The sequence below is a fragment of the Triticum dicoccoides genome, chromosome 1A (assembly GCF_002162155.2).
Source record: "Triticum dicoccoides isolate Atlit2015 ecotype Zavitan chromosome 1A, WEW_v2.0, whole genome shotgun sequence".
NCBI lineage: Eukaryota > Viridiplantae > Streptophyta > Magnoliopsida > Poales > Poaceae > Triticum > Triticum dicoccoides.
This window is the reverse complement of record NC_041380.1, coordinates 514,599,367-514,611,519: the sequence shown is the minus strand read 5'-3', so window position 1 is coordinate 514,611,519 and position 12,153 is coordinate 514,599,367. Positions and strand designations below refer to the sequence as shown.

Genomic DNA, 12,153 nt, shown 5'->3' with positions numbered 1-12,153 from the left:
CACAAATCCATCCCATATATTATCCCAACATGCGGTCCCAACACGAAAACCCCATCCCACGACGCACACTTACCTTTCTTGTCGGACATTCCACTTACCGCTCGGATTCCCGTCTTAACAGGACATTTCTCGCTGGGGCCCTCGTTATTAACTCTTGAAGCAACCAACAACCCTTCTATCCTAACCAAAAAAATTGTACGGCTTGATGAAAATAATATATGGACCGCTCGCTCATGCTGTTTGTTGCAAAGAATCTCACATGAAATGTTATACATATGTCACATTGGTTCACTATCCTATCTATAATGTCGTGACAGTAGTTTAGAAACTCTCCTAGCACTCCAAATATCGGCAACAAAATCACCAAATATATAGCATCCGCAGCTACCATGAAATAGGACACTAAACAACATTTGCAGCAAGCAATCAATTTATGCACCAAGCACACTGAGCAGAAGCAACAAGCTATCAAGATTTCTTCTACTCACAGAACTGACATATGTGACTAACTCTGTAAGAAGCTTTGCCTTCAGAACCTAAAAATGGTGTAGTCCCATCACTACTTCAGCCGCTCTCTGATCTCAATAGAAAACATGGAGATCGTCTAAAAAACATAGTACACTTCGGCTGCACTTAAATAAGCTTGCTAAAAAGAAACTTCTCAAGTGACGTAAGAAAAAATATAAGTAACTTCCACTTGACAGTCGCATCATTTGACTTATAGATTTTCAGTTAGCATGGCAACTGAAGTGAGTCTATTGATTAAATTACATAGTTCATTGTTAAATGCTAAACATAGATTTAGAAGAGTTTCCAATGCTCATCTGTCAAATATGCTACTGTATACTTAGAGCATCTCCAGCCACCCCCCCGAGGAGCCTTTTTTCTCTGCCGGCGATGCAAAAAGGGCAAAAAATGGCCCAGCCGTGCCCCCAAGCCCCCCCCCCAAACAATTTCAAAAAGGCTCACCCTGTATCCACTGCTAGTAGTGTCTATAAAAGAGCTCTTTGTCCCTACATCAGCGAGTTAATACTTTGATCTCTACCAACTGGAAGCACATATAACTATATTTAAAAACAGGAACATCTGCTATCTTCATGAGTAAATAAACAGTAAAAAAGTAGATGACCAAACCCAAATATTTTCATGAATGTTACAGGTCATTTTTGTTAATGTGTAAGTACATCAAACATGTTCTAACAAGCAGGAAAATTGTAGAAACATTCAAATGATGAGCAGTTCCTAATTCCTATCATGGAATCACTGCATGATGCATTGCACTGAGCACCTTCTGTGTGATATGGAGATGGGCAGAGGCAAAGATCAAGGAATTAAAATTCGAAAAGAATAAATAAGCTATCAGTAAGCCAATAGAAATCGACACAGAAAAAATAAATAAGTTTACTTCAGTAGCCGATAGGGATCGACGCATTTGGAGACATAACTACCACAACAAAGATTCCATCGTTGTAATAATAGCCTTAGTGCTGAATTATACTCCTTAAAATATGTCTCGGGCATTTTCTTCAAGTACCTTGTAGGCAACAAGAATGACAATGATTCTAGGGAATGAAATTCTCTCGCAAATAATTTGACTTGTATTGTAAATTCACCTAGCTGTATGAAAATCAAAACCAATCATTAAATAGGTTATCCAAAGAATTGATAAACAGACTTTAAGAGCGAAAGTGTTTTAACCTGAACTTCCAAGAAATCATCAAAGCAGAAGTGGCTTCCCTCCCATCAATAAACTTCCAGGTGAACAGGAGAAGCATGACCATGGACAATCATACCTGAATACCTTAATAGAGAGTCATAACTGTCCTGGCAATAGCACATCTCTTTGTCCCTCCTATATTCTTCAATCACATCAGAATACTAAAATTGACCATATATCGTTTTCAAGAGAACAAGAATGATCGATCAAACAATTGGTCTAATTCAAAAGTTTGTGTCCTTCATTCTCATAATCGTCAGTCTTCTTAACTAACTTCTTCTTGCAATACAACATCTTTCTCCCAGCCCTCAACCCCATCCATCTTCATTCATAACACCATTTTTAACCCTCTTTTCAAAATCAATCAGGTGAATATTTGAGAGCAGTAATTTGATCTCCCTCCTTATTGATTAGTAGACATAATATAACATTAAATCTTTCCATGTGCAGTTGCTGGCAACCTCTGTCATTTAGTGAAGAGGTGGTAGCTGTGGTGTCAGCAAAAAAATTAAAAATAATAATGCATTGATGTATTGCAAGTTTCTTGAGACCAATATAATAGCTTTGAAGATTTCCTACACCAATCCCGGCCTCATGGCATTCCAGACAGCCTATGTAGATGAAGCAAGTGCAACCATATCTTGTAAAAGAAAGATATATCAGCTTCACAAGGTACTCCTGAAAATATCTCAATTAAAAATACACATCTCTCTATGGTTCCACCTTCATCATAATGTTACCGTCATATGGAAGAAAGATATATATTACAAATATCATCCATATGTCAGTCAAAGGCTGAACAATTACTATTATGAAATACAAAAATATTAGACGTGATGGAAGATGGTTTCAAAAACACCAACGACACGCACTCGTATTTTAAAGTCTTCATACTATAGAGTTATCTCCCTGCAAGTTATGTGTGCTAAATAATCACAACACTTGGATAGCACCTACACATGGGATTATACATTCAATTCACATAATCAGTTCTTCTGCTTCTATAAATTAAGAATTGCATAAAAAAAGTACGTGTCTATCTAGTAGTACTCCCTCTGTCCGAAAAAGCTTGCCCCTCAAATGGATGTATCTAGCACCAAGTTAGTGCTAGATACATCCATTTAAGGGACAAGCTTGGGACAAGCTTTTTTAGACAGAGGAAGTATAAGATAAGGATTTGAATTGTTGACGCAAGGCCGGTGGAGCCGTGCATGGTCCACTTGCAAAGTGCTTTCGAGCATGGACGTCGTGCACATAGTGCAAAGCTAGCTGAAGGAGTCAATAGATTGGATCCCGGCAAGACTGCACATACTTAACGTTGGCTGCCCCTACCTTGATTGATTCCCATGCTGGCAAGGTTGCACACATAGAGGAAGACTCGATGGATTCTTGCCGGCTAGAAACGAACAAAAGCAAGCACGCAGGTGATGCCTATTTCTTTGCAACAGATGCGTGTCGCCTGACGCAATGGGGGGAAAACAATATGTATATAGTGATTTTACCTCAATAGATATTTTGGTAGCTCCACTCCATTAGTATGAAATTTGTGATGTTGAAAACCTGAATAAAAAAGGAAAATAATGATCTCAGTGGCAATTGTGTCAGCTGTTGAATAGGTACCACATTTATTTCAGGATTACAACTGTTCTCTCCCATTGAACAATGGCTTGAATTCTTTCAAGAGAGAACCATACAGTAAAAAGCTTCAGAACACAATGTACTCTGAATCAGGTCATATCAGGCCATATACATCGAGCTTATACTACCAAAAAATATCAGCTAGAAATCTAGCAAGTATCTTCAAGGATCAAGAACATGAAAGAGGAATAATGACGAAAGAATATTGAATCAAGATTTTTTTTACAATGTCATGAACCTGGTGCCAACGGCGTACTCGCAGCGGCCGATGAGCCTTTGGCCACTGCCTACACTGCGCTCGTGCACGCCGCTTCGCTGCTGCCGCAAGCACCGGCCACACTCCCCGCCGCAAGCAGCCGAAATGATGGTACTCCATGCCATCATAAGCCATTCCAGATGTTGAATTAAGGCTAGTACGACATCCCATATTTGAGGATTGCACCCGGAAGATTGCACTCAACACCCAGTTGAAACCAAGATTAATAATACAGATACAAAGAAAACAAAGATAAGCAGGAATAGGATGTTGATGGCCTGCTCATCTTGGTCCCTCTAGACCCAAAAAGTTCGTTACCTTTGTAGAAAAAAGATTTTTTGGTTCCCCTGGTATCTAGCACCAGCGACAATTTCCTATTGTGGCGACACCCCGACATGGCCCTACTTAAGCTCCTTCTCGTTCTTGCTTTGGTTCCGGTCCGGCAAACCATACCATATTCCAAATATTTTTACACTGTAGCATCCTAAAAGTTCTCATGTCTTCCAGTACATTATCTTTTGTAGAATCATCATATATAGCTCTTAGTCTATGTCCTCCCAACCTAATGCAAAATGAACAAAATCAGATATCTATACATCAGTACACAACTTAGCATATACTCCTGCCGTCCCATAATATAAGAACATTTTTTAAGCTATATCATGGGAGGGAGTAGTAGACAGAGTACTGTTTCAAATAATGGTCCCTAAGAGTAAGGTTAACGTTCCCAACCAGACTTGTGAGCATCTTCGAGCAACATACAAGCCACGAGAGTGTAATTGGATATCACAAGTGTCAAATCAATAGCTGAGCATAGCATCTCTACATGGACTAATAAAACCAAAATAAATTTTAACATACCGCCGGTTCTACAACAGTGGTTGATAGTGAATTTGGTAGACACCCATAAATGACAGTTTAGCAGTGTCTCCGACTCTCTATACATTTTGAGTCCCATGTTTTCAGCATTTGATATCTCCTTGGATACAATGAAATTTATGCTTCACATGAGGATCTGCACAAAATAAATGAAAAACACTTAAGTTTCTCATCCTTGTAAGAAGAGGTAATTCTATCGAGAACTTACTAAGGGCATTCAATCAATTCAATTCATGAAAAGTTGTGTCCGTTGGAGCTTGTTATGCCAACTGAACCATGTTGACCGACCCCAATAAGCATATGCACTCACGTTCTCTACTCACATAACAGAGTTATGTCTGATTCTCCCGTTTGTTGTACTTCATCCGTTTCTAAATATAAGCTATTTTAGATAATTCAATAGGGACTATATATGGATGTATATAGACATTTTTATTGTGTAGATTCACTCATTTTGCTTCGTATGTGGTCCATATTAAAATATTTAAAAGGTCTTATATTTAGGAACGGAGGGAGTAATTCTTTATCCCCGTTAGAAATTGATGGCCAGGGATCAAATGAGAAATGAATAGAACCTTGAAGAACAACATCAAATAGACCTTACTCATTCTCAGGTAATTAAAACCAAGGGAGGGTTCCTGTAGGATAACTATATTCACCTTCCAGTCTCATCCATCACAGCCCCAAAATTGATTGACATAACCAGCCAGAGAACGCACCTGCCCTGCTGCCCAAAAAGGAGGAATGCCAGACAGCAGAATGTAGAGTATAACTCCAGCACTCCATATGCAATTATCGGCTCCATATATCCGCTTCAGCACCTCCGGAGCCACATAATAGGCACTCCCAGGAATATCCCTGAACTTCTCATCTGCATTTCCATTATATCCCATTTAATCTTAAGCACTGCATGAGCTTAGTTGCCAGAATTTAATTCAGGTAGCACTACATATACAATTGTAAATTGTAGAGACAACATGAACTAAGGGGAATAGTTGAGGTTTCTTCCATTGTCCCTTCTCAAATAGTATGTTCAGTTAACCAATTAATTACCGGCTTGAAGGAGACGGAGAGGCTGAAATCAGTGGGCTTGAAAAAACACATACGTGTACAGTTGTCCAACAAGTTGACTGAAACATGCATCACAATACATCGTCAATGGTTTTCTCCTTGCTTCATCTTAACCAACACGCAGCGCAATACATCATCAATGAAATGAGATTTCAACTCTCCAAGAACGCTACTTAATGAGTTTAAGAGGTTTCGGCCCAGCATTGACTGAAACTGTTTCCGAGAAATTAGACCTACACCGAGATTGAACAATATAAAGAGTATTCTCTGGAGTAAATACTGGCTCTAAAAATTGTCTAAACGAAATCGGCGCGTCAGAGCCCTGAGATAAACAGACCCAATAAAAAACTCCATACATTAACAATTGTATGATCTAGCTGGGTGCACAAATAGGTTTTAAAGAAACTCACAGGAACAATCTTGGAGAGCGTAAGTAGATATTCAGTCAAATTAAAAGGCGAAGTCAGAGCAGGGAACAGTTGATCCGAAAGACATGCTGTTCCAATGCACAAACATCCATATGCGTGTTCAGGAAGAAGAAAAGCACAAAGATGACATCTCCTATAGCTAGCTAATGTACTATGGTAAAGATCGTACATACTTTGGGCGAGCGAGCATTGCATAAAAGAACAAACACCTTAAACTACAGAGGGCATGGACAACAAAGAACACCTAGTCACAGAGGCGACACTCACCAGCAAGCAAGCAGCGCACGCACAACGCAACCGTCTTAACCCCTTTACTCACTTCATCGTGTAGTTGAACTGCTTACACCCCAGGCACTGCACCTCGTCGTCCCTAAGGTGCTCAACGGCCAGCTAGACGAAGGTATTCTTTGAGGTCGCACCGGATGCAGCAGAACACTGGTATACTAAGCATCGGCTAGCTCGGAGGTGTGCCCTGCATGCACCACCCAATCATGAGGTTACCAGGGTGTCAGATCACAAACTATTAGTTAGTTTTGCAATGCACTGGAAAAGACCATATATTACAAAATAAGCTCATCTCACTGCGGCAATATCGCTAACAGTTCAGAAATATTACAAAATAACACAATAGCACATGCAGTAGCAGTAGCAAGCAACATTCCCTGCACTCTTCCATCTAGTGACCATCCTCTCCCTGCTACCTCAACCACCACCACCACCCCCACACCAAAAGCTCATCTGTACACTGGATCCATGTGATCTCTCAGTTCTCTCTGCTCTCTCACGCAGAAAACACAACAACAAGCAAGCCTCTCTAGCCTCCCCCAATCCAACTAAATCAGAGGGGAAATCTCTATTACCTGGTGGCTAGTGGCTTGTACCTGATGGATCCATAACTGGGTGGATGGATCTCCGGCTCGCGGTAGTATGTGTGTTTTCAAACTCGCGTGAAGAAGAAACGTGTACCTGTACGAGAGGTCGAGAGCTTTACAGCAGGAACACGCCATGGAGCCTGTCTCCTCTGCATCCTTCATTCAACTCGTTCTTTGAAGAAGACATACATCCCTCGCACATGTCGGCGGCGGCGGCGGCGGCGGCAACGAAGAGGCGCTGATGGTGGAGGCAGTGGCCCATCCCGGCCGGAGATCTCGCCCGCCGCCTGATGGACGTCCTCCGCGCCGAAGAGCCGGTCGATGCGGGAGCATGAGGCTGAAGTAGGCCGTGAAGCGGGCGACGGCGTGGGACAAGAGATTGTTGAGCGCGAGGGAGACGGCGAGCTCGCCCCCGCCCTCCTCCGCCAGAGAGAGCTCGTCGGCGGCGGGGCTCCGCCGCTGCTGCTATGCTCGGGAGCGGGAGCGGCGCCCCGGCGCGCACATCGTGGAGAGCCTGGCCAGCGGCGGCGGCGGCTCCACTCGGTCCTCGACGGCGGCTCATCTTGGATCTCGGCGGCGGCTCGTATTGGGGGCTGGGGCGTCTTTGAGAGATCGTAGGATAGAATACATAGATCGAGGGGACCTTCGCTGGCTGTTTTTTTGCTACGTGCGGGGAAGGGACGAGAAAACCGTCGAAAAAAACCCAGTGAAAAAAAACCAAATGAAAATGGTGGGACCAAAATAAAACCCGGAACGCGACCTACCAACTGAGACATTAGGAGTAGAGATACTGCTATTCACAGGCTATGGACCCTTGTTTGGGCTGGGCCCTAGGCCGTCGCACTCGTCGCCATGGCCCAGGGCCGTCCCTGATCGACACCATGTATAGAGTCATTGCATGAACAACTCAGGGAGACCAGTCATAGGTCCATACCGTCAATAGAAAAGGTGACCAGCTATGCATAGTGACATGCCATATAACTTTAGCCCACAATTTCCATCATAAAATCTGGCCAATATATGATACACTGTATAAATTTATACAAACACCTCACAAAGGGCCCGGCAATATTGGAACTACCTGTTCCAGAACATCAGAGACAACTTGACCAGCTATGGCTAACGACATGTCATTTATTTAACCCACAAATTCTAACAGGCAACCCGGACAAGTCTTCTATGTAAAGAGTTATATGAACGCCTTGGGGGAAACATGGCATTGTCGGAATTGCAGGCTCGAAAATATCAAAGAGATAAGGTTACCTACTGTGTATGGTAATATCGCCTATAGCTTTAAGAGAAGTGCATGGATGAACCGTAGGCAAATTAATCCACTTTAGAGAACTTATTTCTAAATACCAAAAAGTTTTGAAAAAAGTCCCACGTGTACATCTTCACATTTTATGTGCACGCAGAAAGTTTCGTGGAAAAATAACTTTTTCTGGCCTGTGCAAAAAAGAAAAAAAATGTGTCATGGAACGCTACTTAAAAGCAATGGATTTTTTTGCAGAGGCAAAAAAAAAAGATTTCCTCATGAAACTTTGTGCCGTGCACACATATTGCGAGGATGTATGCATGATTTTTTCAATTTTTTTGACATTTTGAAACGTGCTTAAAATGCATTTTTCTGAAAAGTGGGTTCATATGCCCATGCGTGCAGGACGTGCCCTCTCGTAGCTTCAACCCACATTTACCAGCATGAAACTGCAATGTTTGACATAGATAGAGTTGCATAAAAATATCAATAAAGGCAATACGTTTATTATATAAAAACTGATTGTGAGTGAATGAAAAAATATTTGACGATATTTCTTTTATTAGTCCCAACGCATCATATCGTATGTCCATAAGATGATATCTTTAGCATTATATGAGTGTATAGGTCTAACTCTATCAATGCATGCATCGTATCGTAAGATTATATCTTTGGCATTACAATGAGCGTATCGTATCATAAGATTATATATTAATGCATGCATTGTATCATAAGATTATATCTTTGGCATTAAAATGAGCGCACATGAGATGAGCGTATAGATATAACTCTTTCAATGCATGCATCATATCTTAAGGTCGTCGTGTTTTTTAGCATTAGTAACCGGTGGCACGTATCCCCCCGTTCCAGTGCACACCACCATCCTCGCCCCATGCGCCACCTATTTAAAATCCCTCACACGAATCCGTTCCATAAAAACCACATACAATCTACCACCGTGCTCGCCCACTTCCCTCACATCACGACCCAACTAGCCTTGCCTTGCACCTATGGCGCCCATGGCGACCGGATCACTACTGCCCCTATCGGTTATCGTCCTTGCGACGGTCGCATCGACCCTTCTACTGGCGCCGGTGGCGGCGAAGGACATTGACGCGCTCTTGGCCCTGAAGAGCGGCTTACATGACCCCAACGGTGCATTGAAGAGTTGGGACCCGCAATTGGTGGACCCTTGCACCTGGTTCTACATCACTTGCGACGACAACAAACGCGTCACCCGCATGTGAGTAGACTTGGATACCTCCATTCCCATACGTGAAATTTTTATTCCATCCCTGTGCGTGCCTCCGGTACCCCACGTATTTCAAAACAATTGGTGTTCGAGATTGTCCTAAGTCAAACTTCATTAAGTTTGACCAAGTCTATATAGAAGTATATCAACACCTATAAAACAAAATTTGTTGCATTAGATTCATGAAGAAATATATTTTCATATATATATTTGATATAGTAGATTTTTGCGGATTTTTCTATAGGCTTAGTTAAACTTTGTAAAGTTTGACTTAGAAAGATTCTAAAATCCAATTATTTTGGAATGGAGGAAAGTGCTTTGTATATCCATCACCACCCTTGTTCGAACTATTGGCATTGCCGGTGTGGAACTGGATCAGCAAGTCGACTACGATTGTCGATCTTGCTGATCTAATGTGCCGTGTTTGGTTTATGCGATTTTATATAATTAATCTTTTGGTTTGATGCACAATTTTTGCTACTCATTTTTTTAGAAGGTTTTTGGTCTTCGGAGTGGAGCAGATGCCCTTTTCCTCTTTTATTTATTTTTTGAAGAGGAGCAAATCCATGGAGTAAAACTCGTGGGTTTTTGGTACTGCTCGGTCATTTGAATTTATTTATTTTTAGATTAGAAGATTCTGAACATAGTTAAGTGTGTAGTTTTTTTTACACACAAAAAAAAGATGAATTTGGGCGAATCTGCTAGGCCTAGTCCAAAACTCGTGGACCTGAAGACGATGAATCTGGCCCAGTCAAGGCCTCCTCATGTTGAGTGACTGCTTGGAACACTGTCCTTTTTTTTTCTGAGGGATGGAACACTGTCCTTTTTGTATTTCTGGACGCATCTAATTTTTACTGGAGTAGTAATGATATTAATTTGTTTTAACAGAGTCATTGCCCCCTGAACCTGTCCGGACCGCTGGCGCCGGAGCTTGGCCAACTGGACCGCCTAGAATATTTGTGAGCCTCTTCAACCCAGTTTATTTCTGCCTGTGACAATTTACCAATGACACTGTTAACTCTCTTGGCATCCGATCAACAGGGCTGTTTATGACAACCACTTCACCGGCCCGATCCCAAAGGAACTGGTTGGGCTGTCCAAGCTGACAAATGCGTGAGTGGAGCTCAGTATCATGCATTCTTGGCATTCCAATTGTTCTCCGCGCACTTCGCTTCATCCACCGTCGTTTCACTTGCAGGGATTTCTCAAACAACAACTTCTGCGGCCCGATTCCAACCGCTGGACCGTTTAAGCACATACCTCGTCGTAGGTATGTAGTAAGCATGCAGCGCATCCACTTTCAGTATACTTCCGATAATCAAGTTGTTTGTTGCTATATAGGAGTACATGTATTTCTTCCACCACTGCTTGTAAGCGCTGACCATGCATGCATCTCCATTGTTGATTTGGTGCAGCTTTCCCCACAACCCGCGTCTGGGCAAGAAGTGCTAGATGGCGCTGGTCGCCTGAGTGAAATAAACTGGTGGTAGCATGCAGCTGGCAAAGCGGGCGGCGTCGGTTCATGGAGTAGCTGGATTCGCCAGCGAGGTTAAGCTGTGTGTGCGCGTGCCAGAGTAGACATGTTGATTAGTTTCTGTTCTCTACAAGCTGTGATCGATGTGGCTGTTGCTGTTTGTGTTCCCCTAATAAAATCGCCAACTGATGCTCGAGCCTATATAAGTACTATATGTAGAGAATGATTTGGTGCATTGATAAATGATTGATCGTGCACTAGGCATATATATATAGGTACAAGGGGTGTGACCGGTGTCTTCTCCCAAGATACAAGTAAATACAGAGGGAGAGAGACACTACATGTACGGCATACAAAACCCAGACCTACATACATGTACACATGTTCAACACCCCCCCCCCTCCCCGCAGTCGAAGCGTCGCCGGTGACGCAGAGACTGGACCGAAAACCCTCAAACGTCGAGGTGGGTAGTCCCTTCGTCATGAAATCGGCGAACTGCTGATCGGTGGGCACATGGAGAACTCGAACACGACCAAGTGCGACGTGCTCCCTGACGAAGTGAATGTCGAGCTCAATATGCTTCGCCCGTCGGTGATGGACAAGGTTGGCAGCGAGATACACCGCGGAGTTGTTGTCGCAGTAAACAAGCGTCGCCTTGGTAACCTCGCATAGCAACTCCTGAAGTAGTTGTCGGAGCCAAGAGCACTCCGCAACGGCGTTGGCCACGGCCCTATACTCGGCCTCGGCACTCGACCGTGAGACCATGGGTTGTCGTTTAGATGATCACGAAATCAGAGAGGGCCCAAGGTAGACGTAGTAGCCGAAAGTGGAGCTTCGAGTGTCGGGACACCCAGCCTAGTCGGCGTCGGAGTAGGCGACACAGGTGATGCCGTCAGGGTGAGACCCATAGCTATGGTGCCACGTATGTACCGAAGGATACGTTTCACCAGAGCCCAATGAGTATCACGAGGAGCATGCATGTGAAGGCACACCTGCTGGACAGCGTACTGAATGTCCGTGCGCGTCAGTGTGAGGTACTGAAGCACATTGACGATGGAGCGATAGAAGGGAGCGTCGGACACCGGAGATCCCTCGACGGCGGACACCTTAGCCTTCGTGTTGATAGGCGTAGGAGCAGGCTTGCAGTTAAGCATGCCCGCTCGCTCCAGAGCTCCTAGGCGTACTTCTGCTGATGCAAGAAGAAGCCAGTAGCCCGGCGCACAACCTCGATGCCTAGGAAGTAGTGGAGAGCCCCCAAATCTTTGAGGGTGAACTCAGTGCCGAGGTGAGCTGTGATCTGCTGAAGGAGCG

The 12,153-nt window shown here is 43.4% G+C and overlaps 1 protein-coding gene and 1 long non-coding RNA gene across 3 annotated transcripts; one reads left to right on the top strand and one right to left on the bottom strand.

The window, feature by feature from the left end:
• Positions 1–5,215: 5,215 nt before the first annotated feature.
• LOC119313693 lies at positions 5,216–6,891 on the bottom strand. Of its 2 annotated transcripts, none has more exons than XR_005152062.1 (3): positions 6,257–6,891; positions 5,544–5,794; positions 5,216–5,361 (listed from the first exon to the last, which is right to left on the bottom strand). It is a non-coding gene; the product is annotated as an uncharacterized LOC119313693 (long non-coding RNA). The 2 variants fall into 2 exon arrangements; XR_005152011.1 differs by having other exon boundaries at positions 5,544–5,620.
• A 2,187-nt stretch (positions 6,892–9,078) lies between these two features.
• LOC119313530 (leucine-rich repeat protein 1-like) lies at positions 9,079–11,030 on the top strand. The gene is made up of 5 exons (XM_037588938.1): positions 9,079–9,359; positions 10,259–10,327; positions 10,410–10,481; positions 10,567–10,638; positions 10,784–11,030. Exons 1-5 carry the CDS (start codon positions 9,127–9,129, stop codon positions 10,818–10,820), a joined length of 483 nt encoding a protein of 160 aa, XP_037444835.1. The 5' UTR covers positions 9,079–9,126; the 3' UTR covers positions 10,821–11,030.
• The last annotated feature ends 1,123 nt before the right edge of the window (positions 11,031–12,153 follow it).